The 19111-nt window shown below is 36.8% G+C and overlaps 1 protein-coding gene across 1 annotated transcript in view; it reads left to right on the top strand.

The window, feature by feature from the left end:
- Nucleotides 1–694: 694 nt before the first annotated feature.
- The window catches only part of atosa (atos homolog A), a 50648-nt gene continuing 32231 nt past the window's right edge, over nucleotides 695–19111 (top strand). The window contains exon 1 of the mRNA XM_056256720.1: nucleotides 695–1505. Within this exon, the coding sequence (XP_056112695.1) occupies nucleotides 1394–1505 (112 nt within the window). The 5' untranslated portion in view covers nucleotides 695–1393. The remainder of the gene's footprint in view (nucleotides 1506–19111) is intronic.

Below are 19111 nucleotides of genomic sequence, written 5' to 3'. Positions count from 1 at the left end.
AGCAGGACATTTTTTTTTTTAAATCTACCTTTGTGGTCCATAAAAAAAAGAGCATACGGCATTAGAACAACAAAAGGGTGATTAATTTATGATTTAATTTTCATTTTAAGTATAGACCTAATTCTTTTTTGTGAGGGTATTGTCATTGAATTGTATGCCTAGCATATAGCCTGATGTAGGCTATCGTGATACAAAACAAAACACATGCAAACTTCTCTTAGATTTTCCTTTATATTTTGAGTAAAGGTCCAATAAAGCCTAAATTCAATATGTTCATCATATAAAGCGACAGAGTCTCATCAGAAAATTTGAACTAGACCACTCAATTCATATGGATTAGTTTTACATCTCTTTGTGAACTTTTTGAAGCTTCAGTTTCATTTGTGTAACATTAGCTGTCTGGAGTGACAGAAAGCTCTCAGAGTTCATCAAAAAGATCTTCATTTGTGTTCCAAATATGAACGAAAGACTTACGGTTTTGGAATGATATAAGAGTGAGTAATTAATGAAAGAATTATCATTTTTGGGGTGAACTATCCAGTCCCTTTAAATTAAATGGCTTACGTTGCCGCGGCAACGAGTTCAAGCCAGTACCGCGGGGCGGAAGTGACGTACAGCCTGGGGGCGGGACGAGCTGTTGTTGGGACACATGACTTAGAGGCTGTCCTCCTGCATTTGTTTTGACAAGCAGAGAGAGCGAGAGAGAGGGGGAGAGAGAACATGAGCTTTGTCCCTGCTGATCATTTAATCTCCGAGATATCGTTTAGACAGCTCGAAAACTTCTAGTTGGAGGTTCGTCATCGCTGGGTTTTAGCAGGCGCTTTAAATAGATAGTTGGTTGAACTAGTTGCCTCACTTAATCAAGTCCTTCCAGTATTGTTCTGTGTTTATGGGGAGGGTTTATGATCAAGTGGTCGAGAAGGGGGTTTAGAGCTATGAGCCACTTCTTGTTGGCTGAAGTCATCACCGCAACGTAACGCTTCTCCAGCCTGGAGGAGGAGATGATGTTGGTGGTTCCTTAGTTTTGTCTCATCTACCTGTCCTGGATCTGATCAAGCTGTCCGTAGGGTTGGTGATGAAGATCCAGGGGATCCCGATGCGTCTCAAATGGCATTAATTTGAGCAGATCAGTGGCACAGGAGAGTTTTGGTAGTGGAGCTCGTTTGGCATCGGCAATGAGGCGACTGGTAGAGGATATTTGGGATATTTAGCTAGATAAATAGAGACGAGAGATGATATTTGCATGCTTATTTAAGTAGAACGCTGGTGTTTTGGTGAACTAGTTCATCAGACCACTGGACTCTAACATACAGTGGCGTATAGATCTACGTTTGATCATACAGCTCAGATCATTGATATCCGAATGGCTGTGTGCCAGATCGATAGCTAACCGATGTCTAAAGGACGAGTTTTAAAGTCTAAAGAAAGATCTGAAGACGGAAGACGGACCGCAGGCATTCTGGAGGGGATCACGGTGTCTGTGACCAACATGAAACCTGACAGAGGTAAAATTAAAAAAAAGAAAATGCGTGATTACATGAGTGTTTGCATGTCATCTGTCTTTGGGTCGTGACGTCACGGCGCTGCAGTGTGTTTGTTTCATTGTTTCATGCATGAGCTTTGATAGTGTTCAGATGGTTACATTGTAACGTTATGTCTTTTTGTCGCTGTTCGTGCTATATCTGTCGCTATCTGAAGGAAACAAAGCGTCCTATATCAGCTGTGTGTGATGTATGTTGTGTTTGTGTGTTTTTTTCCCCCTCCGCTGACATACATACACACTTCTCTTCACACTCTTCAGAATTGTCCACTCTGTTATATAAGAGCGTGGTCTATATTCACTACAGTTATTGTAACGCAATTGACCATGTTTTATTTTTGGGGGCAAAGATTTGTTTTGGTTGGATACGGGTTTGTTTGGTTGGGTACAGGTTGGTTTTGTTGAGTATGGGTATGTCTTTGTAGGGAATGGGTTTGTTTTGGTCAGGTAGTTTATTTCTTTCAGATTTATATAGGCCTACATATGTTTTTGTTGGCTTTATACGATTTGTTTTAGTTGGATATGAACTTGCTTTGGTTTGTTGTTGGGGTTTAGGTTTGTTTTCTGTTGGGTATGGGTTTAAAACATAAACATTAGCCTATGTGAGTTATTTCTTTCAGAAGAATTAATAAGTCAGATTAATAACAGCTGGAAAAGTGACTAGCATTACACTAGTTTACCAGCCATTCAGCCTAGATTTGCATGACATTACCTGTCCTCCCTCCCCCATGCATTTGTCAATGCTTTGTCCCTCTTCTTTCAGAGGAAAAAAGTTTAAGAAATGTACTGCATACTGCACTCAAAGGGTTCACTAAGCAATGCATTTTTTTTGTAAAAATGTAACAGCGCATTGTTTGATAGCTACTATATATCTCTAGATGATGATGGACCATTTAACTGCTGTACTCTTGGTTCTAAGCTTCCATGTTTAGACAGACTGGAGTCATGTTTGGGTGTAATTTGGCCCCTGTGACTGTGGTTTACCAATTAAAGCTGCCAATTTACTAAAGCCAACAAACAGGCCTGACTAGCCAGATATATTTTTGTTGGATCACAATTGTGTTACAAAAAATATACTTTAAAATGGATTGAGCTGGCTGCATGCCTTTGGTGTCTTCAGAATCATTTCCCTCTATTGGATTTATCTTTGTGGATTAGAGACCTCTTGGTCTGTTTGGCTCTTCGAGTGAGAGTTGATTACCGTCGAAAGACTGTTTTGGAGTAGATGTGACACCCCTTCTGTGCTATTGTTATTTGGAACATACTGTTCCACTGATGAAAATAGCAGGTTGTTCATTTCCACCAGCACTCTCTCTTGCTTTCTTTCCTTTTTACACTAGATCTTAAAACAATGCACCCAACTCTTTCCACTTTTTTCGGAATATCTCATTAAAGAGCTCCCATTGTTTTTGAGCAGGGATTCTGTAGTTCTTTCTTGTTTCTGGCACTAGGGTGACGCTCACAATAAACTCAGACATGTAACAGGATCATGTGGCTTCCTTTGGACTCTATCGCGGCTGAAAATCAATTCGTCTGGAGCTGACTCCAATAAACATCTCTTGTTTGGCATGTAAACAAACACGTTTTCTTTTCTTGTTTTCTTATCTTTACTCAGCATTATTGGTCCACCAGCACTGGTTCCTGGTTGATCAGAATGGATTTTTAAGGGATAGCTGCTGACCCAAACAATTCTGTTATCACTTACTCACAACCATGTCATCCCATTTCTTTTGTGAGAAACAGAGGTTTTGAACATTGTTCAACTATGAACGTGGATTTACTCTTAGTAATAGATGACATAATTTTTATTCTTAGATGAGTTATTATTTTAAAACTGTAAACTCCTTTTTTAAGAGATAACACTGGTTCTTGACGGTGAAATCTATTCAATCTCATATGAGAGTTTAAAGGGTTAGTTCACCCAAAATGCAAATGATCCCATACTTTACTCACCCTCAAGCCATCCTAGCTGTAGCCTATATGACTTTCTTTCAGCCAAACACAATTGGAGTTATATATAAAAATATCTTGGCTCTTCCAAGCTTTATAATGGGAGTGAATAGTACCTGAGATTTTGAAGCCCAAAAAAAGCGCGGATATATACGGATATTTTTCTTACACAAACGCATCGATTCGTTTCAGAGGGCCTTTATTAACCCCCTGGAGCCATATGGATTACTTTTATGATGGATGGATGCACTTTTTGGGGCTTCAAAATCTCAGGTACTATTCACTCTCATTATAAAGCTTGGAAGAGCCAGGATAATTTTTAATATAACTCTGATTGCGTTTCGATGGAAGAAGAAAGTCACATACAGCTAGAGTGGGTAAATTATGGGATAATTCTCATTTTTGAGTGAACTAACTCTTTAATGGCAGCACACAGTACACCCATTAAAAATGATTCAGTTGACCATTTAGATTTCTAATTCTTTGTGTGATATAAAACACACTTGGTCCATGATGTCATGAGGTGGAAAGCTACTAGTAGATCAAGGAATGAGTTGTGAAGGCCATGTGGAAACATGTTCAGTGGAGAAATGATGTCATATTTTTGTCAGAGTTCTGGAATAACCAGTTGGAGCAGGCCTATGCAGTCAGCTGGGAGAGTTCAGAGCGTCTCGCCTTGAAGTCAAACAGCTGTTGGTTATGACACAGTTTCCCTTGAGCTGGATGTGTATACACACCCCATGCTGTGGGAATTTAGGTGTGTTAATGGTTGCTAGTTTGCTCATTGATTGCTTCTTTGTTTTGCTTTACCAGGGATTAGATTGTCACCATAGAAGAAACCATCACGTTTTAAATCCTTCGTAAGAGAATCAGACATAGTTAGAAAAGCTTATAGGCATTTTCCAGGTTTTGCTGGAAAGGATATACAACAAATTTAAATCTAGAAAACATGTCCAGGGGCCTCAATTATAAAACGCACATACAGATTTGATCCTAGATTCCATGGATTTCATCCTACGTTATTGAGGAACAAATTGGGATTTAAAAAGGCAAAAACTGACGTGAAAATGTTCTTATGCCTACTGAAGAGCATGCATACAAACATGGGCTCATATACCAGTAAAAAATAAATAAATAAAAATGTACAGATAAATAGACAAACACGTGCATTAATATTATTATGCACAAATTAGCGACTGCTTTGTGATAATTGTCACTGAAATTAATAATTAAATAATACAATTATTCATATGGATGTTTTTATAAATGAGGACATCTTTATAAATGAGGCAACTCAATTAAAAAAAAATGTTGACTGCTATTAGTTATAACACCTTAAGTTAGATATTTAAGTTCTCAACAAATTTTAACTATAAGCTTAAGTTAACTAAACTTACAAATTTAAGTCAAGCACAAAGACTTACTTTTTTAAGTTGAATGTTGCTGCTAGTTATAACACCTTAAGTTAGATATTTAAGTTCTCGACAAATTTTAACTATAAGCTTAAGTTAACTAAACTTACAAATTTAAGTCAAGCACAAAGACTTACTTTTTTGAATCAACACATTATTTCTATTCTAATGTTGAACTTTAAGTTGTGATAACTAATCGCAGCAATAATTTTTTATTCCAACCAATAATAATAATAAAAAAGATTATATTTTGAATAAATTGTGACATTATTATTATTTTTATTTTATTTTACTTTTGCACCCCTAGCTGCGCCAAATAACATCACAAATCTTTTTATTTAAGCAGCAGGACATAGCAACATTGCCTAAACCAATGGTGTGAGCTTGGGGCAGGACTGCAATTAGATGAATTACTATAATGCAATAGTTAAATCTAAATTATCATAAATTAAAGGCTGTACAACAAATGCTTCTGTGATGTATGAATATTTTACAATTCAAAAATGTAACCTTTTTTTCACACTGCAGTAAATTAGGCTTTTTCTTTTTTGAGAAAATATAAATGCTTATATCTTTTATTATTTCATTTTATATTTTGGGTGAAATTTTGCTCGAACATGACCTTAACAGGTTTAATGAGATTCACCCAAGTGAGGCTTATTCCTACTGGTGTGGAAACAGTCAGCAGACTTACGTAACCTCTCTCTCACATGACCATTTGATCTTTCAGCTGGGGGGCAGGCAAGTGTGATGACATCAGTTCCGGTTTGGCTGTGATCTTTAGTGACGACCACCGTGGCTTGGTTCAGCATGATGAAGGGCAGGTTCAGGAAAGGCGAAACCCAAATAGCTGCACACCCAGAAGACCCAGCGTGAAGAGAGGGGGCCATCTGGACCTGTAGCTCTTCTCTCTGTCGGTGTAAACACTCACTGTGGGCGTTTCTATTATTGGAATATGTACAAGCTGTATACGTAAACATACCCGACCACACCTGAGCACCTCGACTGTGCTAATAACTCCGCTAGTAGGACCTGTATGGACAGAAGAGCTATGCAAACAATGACTGGCATCTCATTTGCATTTACAGTGTCATCTTGTTTGCATTTTTGTGTTCCATCAAGTACATCGATTTTGCCCTTTTTGTGAACATGAACAGTGCAGATACGATCATAGACGCATAATCTTTTAGATCCAATAATTAACATGTTTTTTATTCCTGTCTAGCAGAAAACCAAAATCTGGCATCTGCATTTCTCTTATGAGTTGCCAAACAGGAAAGTGAGTGAAATAAACAGCACTAGAGTGATTGATTCAAACGCTTGACTTTCTGTCAGACATGCTGGGTCACTTTTGTGTATTTGCTGGAGTTTCAAGTGCAGTCCTATTATGATATCATGATGCATCGCTGTATGAATCATAACATGTGTCATGATTATCGTACTGTAAGGTAGTTGGCAAAAACCAAACCCTAATCTTTGTCATTTACCTTTTTTAAATATGCATGAAATGGGTATTGGCCAGTGATGGATAACTACATTTAGATTACCCTTGCCATCGTCTAATGTTCACTTAAAGTTAATCTTGAAAAGCACCAATAATTTGACAACTAGGAATGTGTGAGACTTGTCAACTAATCGACTAAATGATACTGCTGCTGCTAGTCAACAATTCTTGTTCTTTTTATGTAATGTTTCTCTATGTAAATAATTTGTCCATGCACAAATGCATGTGCCCTCATAAACTTTAATCAAAATCTCTTCTCTGATGATGTGTTCACTCACTGTCACTCAAATGAGATCACAGCAATACAAACCACAATGATCCAATCAATTCCGATGGAGAAAATCAATTCGTATGACTAAAATATAGCTACATTTTTCTTGTTCCAGAAGCCTTTTCACTCGTATATACTTCACAATAGTCAAGAAAGACTAGCGCAACTTCTGTTTCATGCCGACTTCAAGCGGATGCTAAAGTTTAATGTGATCAAGGCAAGCATATAGCACATGCATATGACCTATTTTTCAGTGGCATCCAGTGTGTGATTTGTCTGTTTGATTCACCAGATTAGATTAAGTGGATGGACTAAATAGCCTTCTAAAATGATTGATTTAGTTTTTAGTATTTTAATTTATTTAGACCGAATAGTATAGAATGTTAATATCAGCCCTTTATTGGTTATCTGACATGAATATAGCCTAATTATTAGTTTATCTGTATTATCAAAAATGTTTTTTCTCCTTAAAGAACCAATGAAATGTTTTTAAGAGCACAGGTTTCTTTACTGTGGTGGTTTTGTATTTTGAATTAAAAATGAAGTTGAGCTTGGACATATTTAATGGCTTGTCTTTTTTATAGTGTTAGCTTACATTTCAGTCATGAACTATGATTTGTTACTTGCGATTTCTATTTAAAGGCAGGATGTATTGAAGGACATTCTTATTCTAGAGGGCATTTGATTGGAAAAAAACCTTAAACTCCCCTATAAACAAGATTATCAATATTGTTGGTTCATTTTGTCAAAAGTAAAAGACTGCACAGTTTGTATGCATATATGCGTCTTAACTTTTAGGAGATGATGTGCCTAATTGACATGGACTTAACGTTTTTATCTGAAAAACATGGCAAAACCCCTCATGTTCTGAACAAGTCATCTGCATTTAAATAAAGCAGTATTTTTGAAAAGCTGTGCTTAGGATCAGTTTAATATTCATTTTTCAGCTCAGTGAGCGCTTTTTGGAAGACATCTTTGGTTTACGATGAGATTTTCCACCGTCTGCTGCGCCTCTGTTGCTCTCTCATTTAAAATAAGCTAGCGTGAAGCAGCCAGGGGGAGCATATTAGAAAAAAAGTGTGAGGTTGTCTCTTAAGCATCCTGAAAATTATCTGTGATGAGCTTCTGTGAATTTAAAACATTGCTTTAGATCTTCTGGATTAGATAACACTTATGACTTACTACTATTAATTATATCTCCAAGCACAAAGCCACTCTGGACAACTAAAGTAGAAGGGACAGGCCTGTCTCATGGGCTGGGAATTCTGGGACACATGCAAAAGTGCAATTACATGTTATCTTTGCTCAACAGCAAGGACAAGTGTATGAGAAGGCAAGTTGCCTAATAACCTTACCTAACATATAATTTGTTCTCCCTCTATTTACTGTGAACCATATCAGAATACATTAAACAAGTGCTGTTACAATTCATTTGCTATTACTATGCAGCAGTCTATTGCTTTGTGGTAGCATTAATATATGATTTTAAAATCAATAAGCTTTTATCTCAGAGAAAGACTTGGATCTTTTAGGAGAAATCATGTAGGCTAGTAGAGCGTTTTGATGTAATTGAGTATTCAATTATTCGATTTTTTTCTTGTTTAACTGTAGAAATCTAAATTCCTCTTCAGAATTTACTAATAAAAAAGTACCATGGTATCTCCATAATGTTTGGGCATTGTATCATCATGATATTAGCATGGATTTTTGTCAAGACAGCAATCTATAACCATAGGCCGAAGGCAATAATCTGCATCTTATGTAAATAGGCAAGTCATAATTTTTCTAGGTATTTTGATGTCTGAAAGTTAAAGTCTGTTTTCATATTAAAAAGAACTGTAAGAGTTTGTTTTATGACCCCTTTTAATAAGTCTGTCTTGATTCTACAGGTGGTTTTCACAGCAGTGCCATAGAAAAAACATTTTGAGTTCTCCAAGAACCTTTAAGGCATTTTTTTTATAAATATTTTTTGTTATACTGGGTGAAACTCTCTTCACATCTTGATAGCAATCAATAATAAAAATGGTCTAAATGATATTAAAGTATTTTCACTGGTATAAAAGTAGGCCTATATCAATTTTCTCTGGCGCACCATGCTCGTGCACAGTTCACGCCATAGCAACGTTCTTCCCGGAGCTGTTCACGTCCTCAGACATTTTTGCTTTTCTATATCAACGCCGAAATTAATTTGCAGCAATCAGTTGGTACAAGTAAGAGCTCTGTAAGTTGTTTATTTTAATCATCATTATTGTATTTTTTTGTGCTTTGAGACATGTGTCATGATTCTGCCATCTAGTCCTTGTCGTTCTTTAATTCTTGAGGCAGGATCATGACAGACCCATGTTTTGTGTGCAAGCACATGGCCTTTTGTTTGGGCCATGTGCTTGTGTTGTCTCGTTCTCTTGCCCCGCCCCCTTGTTATCCTCGTTTTGTCATTATTGCTTTACCTGTGTCACCTGTTGTTTTATCATTAGTCTCTCTATTTAATCCCCTTGTGTTTGCTGTCTTGTGCCGGTTCATTGTGATTCTTAGTGTGTATCCTGTGATACAATACAATACCTGTGTGTAGACCTTCCCGTGAGTACCTTGTGAAGAACTGTCTTGTAAAATCCTGATCTTGTTGCTGTTGTTAGCTATTTGTCTAGTTATCTGTCAAGTCTTAGTCTAGTGTTGTTAGTTTTTGTTTTTGCCCACCAGCCTTGTTTTGTCTGAATAAAACCGTGTTAATTGCATACTGTCTGCGATTGGGTTCATCTCTCCACAAACCCTAACAACATGAGGTAATTTAACACCGTCTCTCGTGACGCTTTGCAGAATCTGCCCTGGCTTGTGTATTTTATGCGACAAAACCGGACATCCAAAACAAGGCTGTGTGCTGGGCTAAATGCATTTGTTGCGCGTACATATGATGGAACTTGTGAAGAGCTTATACGATGTGCAAAATAGGCTAGTCAAAATACACAAATGCACACAAATGAAGATGCACACAAATGAAAATGAGCGTTTCCGATGCCTGTACCTAACTGTAATTGGCAAAGTAGCTTCTATGTCAAGAAGAACATGTATTGCATAAATGAGCGATTTTCAAGGAAATTATTGGGCTATATTTTAGTTCGATAATGTTTTTTATTTAATATTTTTAGGGGATTTTGTGGTACTAAATTAGATTTGTGCAGTAGTTAATTCTATTTATTCACTTTTTGAGCATGCACCTGAAAATTAAATTTAAAACGTAAACTGTCATAAATCCTGAATGATTTGGAGTTTACCAAGATACCAAGTTTGGTATCTTTTTAAAGATGATTCTTGGCATATTATTGCTGAAGTGAAAAAAAAGTTTTAAAAGGGTGAACTTGAAAAAAGTTATGAAATTGTACATTGTTATGAAAAATTTACACAAATACAAATTTCAATTTGTATATGAACTATATATTTTCCAAAAACTAATTTTACTCAAACTGTGAGAAAAACAAAGCCATAAATCTAAACAAGCTGTGTTCCAAATTTAAAGTTGATATCTCAAAAAAATAGCTTTCAGTAAGAATTTGTTTGTGCGCACCAAACATTTCCAATAGATAATTCGCCTTCTATTCATTTCCAATGCGGTAATTTTTGACCGCGAACAATACAAGACTATTTTTTTTTCAGGACCATTTAACCTTTTTTAATCATGTCCATGATTTTTTTTTGGTGTGTGTGACGTGTGTTTGTGTGTTGTTCACACAGCAAAACGTAAAGTTTCCTCAAGAAAACAACCATTCTTTCTTAGTGTGAAGAACATTTGAATAATCCAAAGAATTTCTTTTTTTATTTTAAAGAACCTTTTGTTCAAGGGAAATGTTCCATTGATGTGAAAGGTCCTTCAACCCCACTCTCCTTTTACGTTGTCCTTTGGGGGCCTTTTCCACTAAAGCTTTAAACCGAAATTGACCAATCTTTTATTTTTCTGCCCTGAGTTTCAGTGAAGGCTTAAACCTCTTAACCTGTCCCATCACTGGACACAAGTCGTGACCTTTCAGTATCACTGTCTCGCAGAAGCTTTTTGCTCACATCTGGTTCACACTTGATGATGTCTTTGGTGTATTTCCTCTGATTTTCTCTCATACTGTGTGGGCCTGAGTGTATATATGTCCGCAGATCTGCACGGCTCTGTTCACAGTCACAGTGTTTATATTTTCCTCTGTTGCTACTGACAACAGGGATCAGTTGCACCGGTGGCCTGGTTTGTCTGCATCTCAAATACTCAGCTGAAATCAGCTGATCAAGGGCTGTGGAAGATATACACACACACACACATGCTCCCTTGTGACAATGGGCCACTTTAAGCATGCCAAGCTATGGCAGGACATTTCAACACGAAGCAGAACTGAGGACCGGTGTCTTAGTTGATCGTTTTGAATGTACTTTCTGTTTTTGGCACGTACAAGATGGTTGCCTGACCTAGTGCTTTGTGGCTTTAATATTAGATAGGTTGTTAATTATTTGATGTACTGTTCTAGTTAACCTGAAGTCCTTCAGTACCCAGCTTCGTATAACGTCAACATGAAATCAGAATTGACAGTATTGTATTTCTTAATAAATGTTCCTGGTCTTGTGAATAAATAATTTGTGCATGCTTTTCCAAAGAATATAATGAATATATAATATTTCATCAAAATGCTCCGCCTCTAAACCTACTTTTTAGCTGATGTCACCTAGGCCAAGCAAGCTATTGGTTAATGTTGTGTGTAATGTTTTTTTTTTTGTTTTTTCTTTAATTTAGTGTAATTAATACTTAACAGTAACATTATAACTGCTATTAAAATAATGCAATAGAGGGTACGACAATAATAGCAAATAGCAATAGATTTTAAAACCACTACCATTGGAATATTTTGAAATGCTTTAACATTAAAAGCTTCCTCAAAAGTGGAAACTTTCCATGACCCAATCAGTTCCCACTGGATACAATGGTTTTATGTTGTTTTTTTGTTCACATTGAACATCCTGTTTTGATCAAATTACCTTAATAAAACAGGTCAAATGCTGTTTCATGTTGACTTTTAAGCCAAGACCTTTCCGCTGTGTGACACTATAGCTGTAGGAACATGTGTCTGGGGGACAGGTGTGTGTGTGTGTGTGTGTGCACGTGATCTGCTGTAAAGCTCAATGTAAGCAGACAGGTGGCTGATGGGTCCTGCAGGCTGTTTGAGGGTTGAGTTCAGGCAGTTGGTACTTTTTGAGCTCAGACTGATTTGGGGCATGTTTGACCTGCAGATCTCCAGGGTTTCATGTAGGGCTGCAAGATATGGTGAACTTTACCAAGTGCTACATGTTCCTGGATCAACAAGTTTGTTGATCCTGGAACAACATTCTAATCAAACAATCAGATTTGAGGGACAAGTTTACAGTTTATGTCAAGTTTAGGCTTACAACCAGAATTAGGTGCATCTACATCAGTGTAATTCACCTATAATATTTCTCTGATTTTAGGGATAAGTAATGAATCATGGTTAGGACAACATTTTCGAACAGGAATGTTGTTCCAGGATCAACAAAATATGATCTGTCTTGCATGTCTTAGGAACTTGTCCAATCACTTTGACCGCACAATATATTGAAATATCACAAATATTGTAAAGGCTTGCGATAACTACATGATTTTAATACTCCAAAAGATTACAAAAAGTTTTAGGTCGACACAGACAGCAGAGAGTAGACTGAACACATGATGGTTACATACATGTGACATGCTTAATATTATTACATGCAATAAGCGAAGTACTTACACACACAGGAAGCCACCTCTTGGACAGCTTATATGGCCAAATACACGCAAAATTATATAAAAATGCCTGTCTTGGTGAGTAAGTATTCAGTCAGTTATGTCTTAAGCTCAACTGTTTAGTAAGTCTTAAGTGGACTAAACAGTTGGAAAAAAAAGCACATGTAACAATATATTGGATCTGTGCAGCTCTTAAATTGACAGCTGCCAAATAAACCTGCTTTCGTCTGTGTGCTTAATGTTAAATAAACAACAAAAGACAAAAATAAAATCTCTTGACTGAATAACTTTTGTAGCTTTTATAAGAATCAATATGTAATTCATATAGTGAAGACTAAGCAGTGTTTTATTTTTACTTTTGATTATTTAATTTCAGTTGTTAAATAAACCTAATGTACTTGAAATGTATATGATGATTCTATAATTAGTAGATAGTTTTTAGTTAAGTAATCCAGCAATTAGTACATAGTAAAGTAATAGTAAAAATAAACGAATAGAAGTATAAAATGTATTTCAAGCTTCAAAAAGGTCATAAAGAAATCGTAAAAGTAATCCAAATGTGAATGAAGTGGTTTAAAAAGTCTTCTGAAGAGACATAGTCACTTCATATGATAAAGAGATTTCATTTAGGCTTTATTCACGTATGAACAATAACATTGATCAACACACACATATATATAGGGCTCATCAAATATATGGTAAACAAGCTCAAATTGCTTAACACGTGAAAACCAATTAGGTTTGTTTTCGCGTGCCACGCAAGAATGGTTAAGCTTCTATTTACTATATTTGATGTGTGTTGATCAGTGTTTGCATGTGAAATAAAGACTAATTTAAAGCTGTTCATCATATAAACTAAAGCAATTATTTCTCTTCAAAAGACCTTGATTGAAGAGCTCGATTCATATCGATTAATTCTACACTGTATTTATGAAGTTTTGAATGGACTTGCAATGGAGGACAGGAATCTCTCAGGTTTCATTAAAAATATCTTCATTTGTGTTTTGAAAATGAACGAAAGCCTTACAGTTTTGGAATGACATAAGAGTAAATGATGAGAGAATTTCCATTTGTGGGTGATCTATCCCTTTAACAGTGAAAGAGAGATCCAGACCATATTTTAGTGAGCAGAATGTGATTGAAAGTTTTTCCTTTTGACTCACGCAGCCCCTAGCAAACACCTAGAGCACAGGCCACCACCACAAATTTCAAAATCTATTGTCTTGGGTTTAGGTTACTCAACTGAAATCAACCATTTCATCATTCCCTGTGCATTTATCAGTCACACAATGATGTCTGTGTCATCCCCCCCCAAAGCACTTCTCTTTGCCTCATAGTACCCACAGCTTATGTGTGTTTTCTTTTGTCTGGGTTGTGTTGTTGCCAGCAAGTGTGTTGTCGGTTGATCCTGTTACATACCCAGCGCCTGAAAGACGTGATTCATTGTGGTATCTCACACAAGCCCTCAGACTGCGACGCTTGTCTCCAGTGTCTCTTTCTCACCTCACGTTTTCACTATAGTGCTCATTCTTTTTAATAAGACATGGTCACGCATCCACTCAAACTCTAAATGAATGAACAAGTTCTCATGAAAGCCTTTATGCTACTACATTTGGCCTTACTGCCTCAAGGTTGCTCTCTGAACACAGATAAAAGCAGTGTAATATATTTGATACAGTTCAAATGTAGTCAGATGGTGTTTTACATGTGTTACACGTCACATGTTGCGGTCCAGGGTTGTTTTTCAGATTCCTGCCTTTGTGGAGACAGTTATAGTGCTGGCAAAAGGCCATTACATGTGCTTACATTTTTGTGTGTACATGTCCTTAAAGGGATAGTTCACCCAAAAAAAGAAATTGTCGTCATTTCCTTACATTTATGCAATATTGAGCAATGTTCGTACTGTTCGTAAGGTTCGTACTGTATTATTGTATAGTACTGTAAAATTGAAATGTTGTATAATCGGGCTCTAAAAATAATGGATAAAAAGCCAAATCGATGGCATCACTGCCATATAAAAAAACTGCTTAGTTTTACATTTTGTCATATAGAAAATTGATTTTTAAATGTTTGCACAATAAGGCACCATCTGTTCTATGTAAATTGATAAAGAGACAGGATGATACAAGCAGAATCACTAGGAGTACAGCAGGTGGGAATTGTAGGATTGATTTCCGTAGAACTACACAAGGGCAAAGAGCCTCTTCTATAAAGCGCTCCCAACTCTGGAACTTAATGCCAAATGAGTTTAAAGCAGTACATGTAATAAAGTAATTTACATTGAAGGTAAAGCGGTGGTTTAAAATAAACCAGAACGGCACGCATATTTAAATTTAACAAATGTTTGTTTTAATTAGTTATTTATGCCAGGGTTAGGAATATCCTTTAAATAGGTACAGGTCATTTAGGATTGTATTTGTATGTGTATAAATTACATGCTGTATTAGCCTTTTTCTATGATTAGTAGTTTTTATTTTTATTTTTTTATTATTATAATTTTTTTTAGAAAAGCCTTTCTAGGGACCGAGACGCAAATTATCTTATACTCTCGATGTGCAATACATATTTTCCAGTTTTTGACTGGAATCATGTTTTTTTGGAATGTCCCTGTATAAATGAACTTAAAATAAATAAATATTTACAGTGCTTTCTTCCATATTGTCAAGCACCAACTACTTCTAACCTATACTTTTGGTTAAGTTTATTGGAGTACGTTTTACAAGAAAATACTATTTCAGTCTACTTTAAAATTTCATGTTTATTCATTTCTGATCATTTCTGAGTGAATTGTTTCAAAGTACTATTTTTTTCAGTGTATGAAAGAGAGCAGCGTAAATATTTAGTTAAACATCTCTATTTTTGTGTTCCGTAGAAGAAAGAAAATCATATGAGTGTAGAATAACCCAAGGGTAAATGATGACAGAAGTGGAAGTCTCTGGGTTCTGTTTTGTGTAATGGCTGTTCCCTGATCCACAGAATTGTTCAATTATGTAAATGAATTTGTGCGGCCCTCAGAAGCTTTTATGTAACATCCCTATTGACTGTTTGCGAACATGATTAAAAGCTCAGGTTAAATAGCTATGATAGAGAACAAATTGTTTTCAGCTCACTATAAGTATGCAATAAATCTTAGTGTGTTTGTAGTCATGTGTTTTGATGTTGTTTGTGTGAGTTAGAGCTTTTCCCATGGTTCGCTTTAGCCCACACTCAAAAGTTTAACATTTGTGCTCAAAGTATACATTGACAAGCCATTGGGTTTGCAGTCATCTACACAAAGCCTCTGCATCTTCCCAAAACAGAATGTGTGTTTGCTCTCTCACACACAGACACTCTCTGGCCCACAGACAGGAAACTGTATTAACGGCTTGGCAGGAAGCCACTATCCAATCACAGCGCAGAGCTTGTTGCTATGTGAGTTTGTAGTCTGCCCCCACTGAACTCTTGAGAGGAAAGTTTGCTGAGGTGAATCTGAGAGGTAAAGTTTCCTCATGCGTGTGTTAAGGTAATTTTTAGGTGTTTGTTTGCTAGAAAAAGCAAGACTTAACTGCAGATTTCATAACAGAAAAGTGGGACAAGGCAGGAATTTTGTGGCAGACTGCAACCGTTCATTAGACAGAAACAGATGTAACAACAACATTTTACCTCCCATGAGAAATATGGCAAAGTAAAGAAACACCAGTCTTCTGATATTTGTGTAGGTTCCGGCATACAGGGTAAATTGGTGAAAAGCAGCCATGAAGAGTGTGCAGAAACCTGAATGGATAAAGTCTCTTTGTATTTACAACAGAGAACAAAGACGCCATGGCAGCCCATGGGAAAAACAGCCCTGACAAAATGTTTGAACAAATTCTAAAGCCTCAGAAAGTGCAGTGAAAAAACCCATCCAACATGGTGGATGGACAAATGTTGATGTATAAATAGATTGAAATACTTTATACACGTCTGGATTTAATTAAATCCAAGTGGAAATGTACTGTTTAACTTAAAGTGAAATTTTTATGTTAGCATGTTGTTTAGCTAACATTATTGTCTAACTTTTCACAGTTATTGAACTGAATTGAATAAACACTGAACTGACTTGAGCTAAAAAATGACACCCGGTCATCATTCACTCACCCTCATGTTTTTTTTCAAAACTGTATTACTTTCTTTCTCAATAAAAAGTACATAATCGTGTATATTTTGATAAATGTATCAGTTTTTTGTCCATACAAGTGAAGGCAATGGTCACCAAAATGGTTTGGTTAGCAACATTCTTCAAAATATGTGTTTTCTAAGAAAGAACAGGTCATACAGGTTTGGAATGACATGAGGGTGCATTAATTATTTGAATTTTTGGGTGAACTATCAATGTAATATTTGTGTGCTCAATATCATGCTGTTAGTAACATGCTAACATAAAACTTGGATTCATGTTCCGCACGCTTCACACGAGGAGCGCTGTTTGTTTGGCACCCAGAGTTGTTGCACATGTAGACTATTACAAATCAGTAACTTTTATAAGGTTCACACTGTCTTTGAAGATAGCTCAGCTATCATAGCTGTGTGTGTAGGCAGTAGACAGCAAGGCAGCTCACTAGGGTTTATAAAAGAGCTGCTGTCTCTCAGACTGCTGTGAAGTACATCATGGTGTGGTCGGCTTCTATTCATGGCCTGTTATAGGAAGTAATTATAGGGATACATTAAGATCAGCCAGTGAGGTTGACCTGTCTGTATTCCGTCTTGTCTCTCTTTCTCTTTCCATTTCTGTCTGGTCATTTGCCTACTGCATCAGCTAAAATGTACCATGATACTACCACGTTTTTTGGACATGTACCACAATATCTCACAAAAAACATGGTACCCAAAATCAAAAGAAGCTTGTTATTAAGTATCATTAAGATATCCATGATAGTTCGAACACAATTTCATAGCATTTCGTAACAATTTGGGGTAGGGGTGGACCTTCTTGCGTACTTTAAAAAAAAAAAATTACACATTCATACAATTCGCATACGAATTCCTACGAAATCGCCACCTTATGAAACGTTTTCCCGTAAAATTGGGTAGGACAATTCAGCCACCAACACACCACCAAAAACAATTTTCACCCACGATGTAAATTCCATATACCAAATAATTTACCATTTTATATATGATTGATATATGATATTACCATCTGATACCATCATTGTGCATTGTTCTATTAAGGTAAAAATGGCTTTGTAAAGGCCCTGATAAACTCACGCCGAAGTTCTCTTTCGTTCTTCGCTTCGGGGTAAAACGAAGTTCAAAATATGTGACCACTGACCAGTGTCATACTGTTATCGAAGATCTTTAGATGATGTGTGCTGCGTGCTTTCCTCTCAATGACAAAATAAAACTCTAGTACAGTTTACTAGCACTCTAGTAAAGTCAAGTTACGTTTATTTATAGCTATTGCACTTTTCACAAATAGATTTCTTAAAATCAAGCCTCTTTACTGTATTAAACATGAAAAACAATGTCAGTGGCTTGTTTCATCAGAAGTACAACCTAATTTTCTACTATAAAGCGGCTCGCTCTCCTGTGTGTTCATGTTTTTACTTGCGAACGTCTGACCTCGACGTACTCGTGAGAAGAAATTAACTGGAAAAGATTTCAGTGTGAAAGAAGGCGGAGCCTCCGCGCACACCTATTCCGTAATCGCCATGGACAAATGGTAGTACAAAGGTGTTTACCAGCCGTAGTGAACTTTTCCGGAAAGTTCGCTTTGGCAAGCTGTTTTGACCTCCCAAAACGAACTCCAAAGGAAGTTCGTTTCGGCCTGATTTTGTTCGAAATGATGTCACATCAGTTCGTTCTTCGATTTCGCTTAAAGCATATTAGGGCTTAAAGGGGTCATATAATGCCATTTTTGTACAAGTTAATATGAATGTTTAGGGTCTAAATGAAAACTTTGTAATATACTTGTATTAAAAATTCTCATTAGTATTTTAAGAAAACACTAATTTTACCTGGTCAAAATCAGCTCTGTTTTCAGCACGCCGTTTCAGTGCATATGCCTTTAAATAATAAACCCCACCCCTCTATTCTGCGGGCATTTAGACACAGCGCACGTGAAGTGTTCCCTTGACAACAGTTGAGGGTATATTTTGGAGAAAGAATGCCAGTCTCTTGGAGTCTCTTGAGGACACATCTGTGCAATCTTATCAGTTTGAACCGGAGTCGCACCCGGAACAAGATGACGGCCGCAAAGAAGTTCGACAATTAAGGCTCGAACAGGACGTTTCTGAATGGTTGGTTAAAGTAATGTCACTTTGATCTATCTGTGTATGCACTGGCAGGGTTGAGTAATGAGATACGAACGCTGTGTTTACTGATGTATACGTTAGTTCATTGACAGATTGACGTTACAACTAATGGTCATGAAAAACTTGTTCCCGCGATTTGCAAAGATTAAAGGTTCTCTAAGCGATCCTGGGTGACGTCACTTCTTGTTGACGTTCGAACTATTGTCAAAACGGAGGCTAGCTAGACCCTCCCTCCTCCTCATCCGCACACTAACCCCCCAAACCACACCCCCAAACCCTTCTTGTCGGTCATTGGCTGGAACAGTTTGTTATGTTTTGGGGAGCGGGTCGCTGCAGTTTGTTTTTGGTGCTGTTTGTGAAGCATGGGCTGTCTACAGAGATCGCGTTTCTTTACAGTG

Source organism: Rhinichthys klamathensis, unplaced genomic scaffold (assembly GCF_029890125.1).
Source record: "Rhinichthys klamathensis goyatoka isolate OS25496 unplaced genomic scaffold, OSU_Roscu_1.1 h1tg000131l_1, whole genome shotgun sequence".
Classification (NCBI taxonomy): domain Eukaryota; kingdom Metazoa; phylum Chordata; class Actinopteri; order Cypriniformes; family Leuciscidae; genus Rhinichthys; species Rhinichthys klamathensis.
This window is presented reverse-complemented; position numbering and strand designations above follow the sequence as displayed.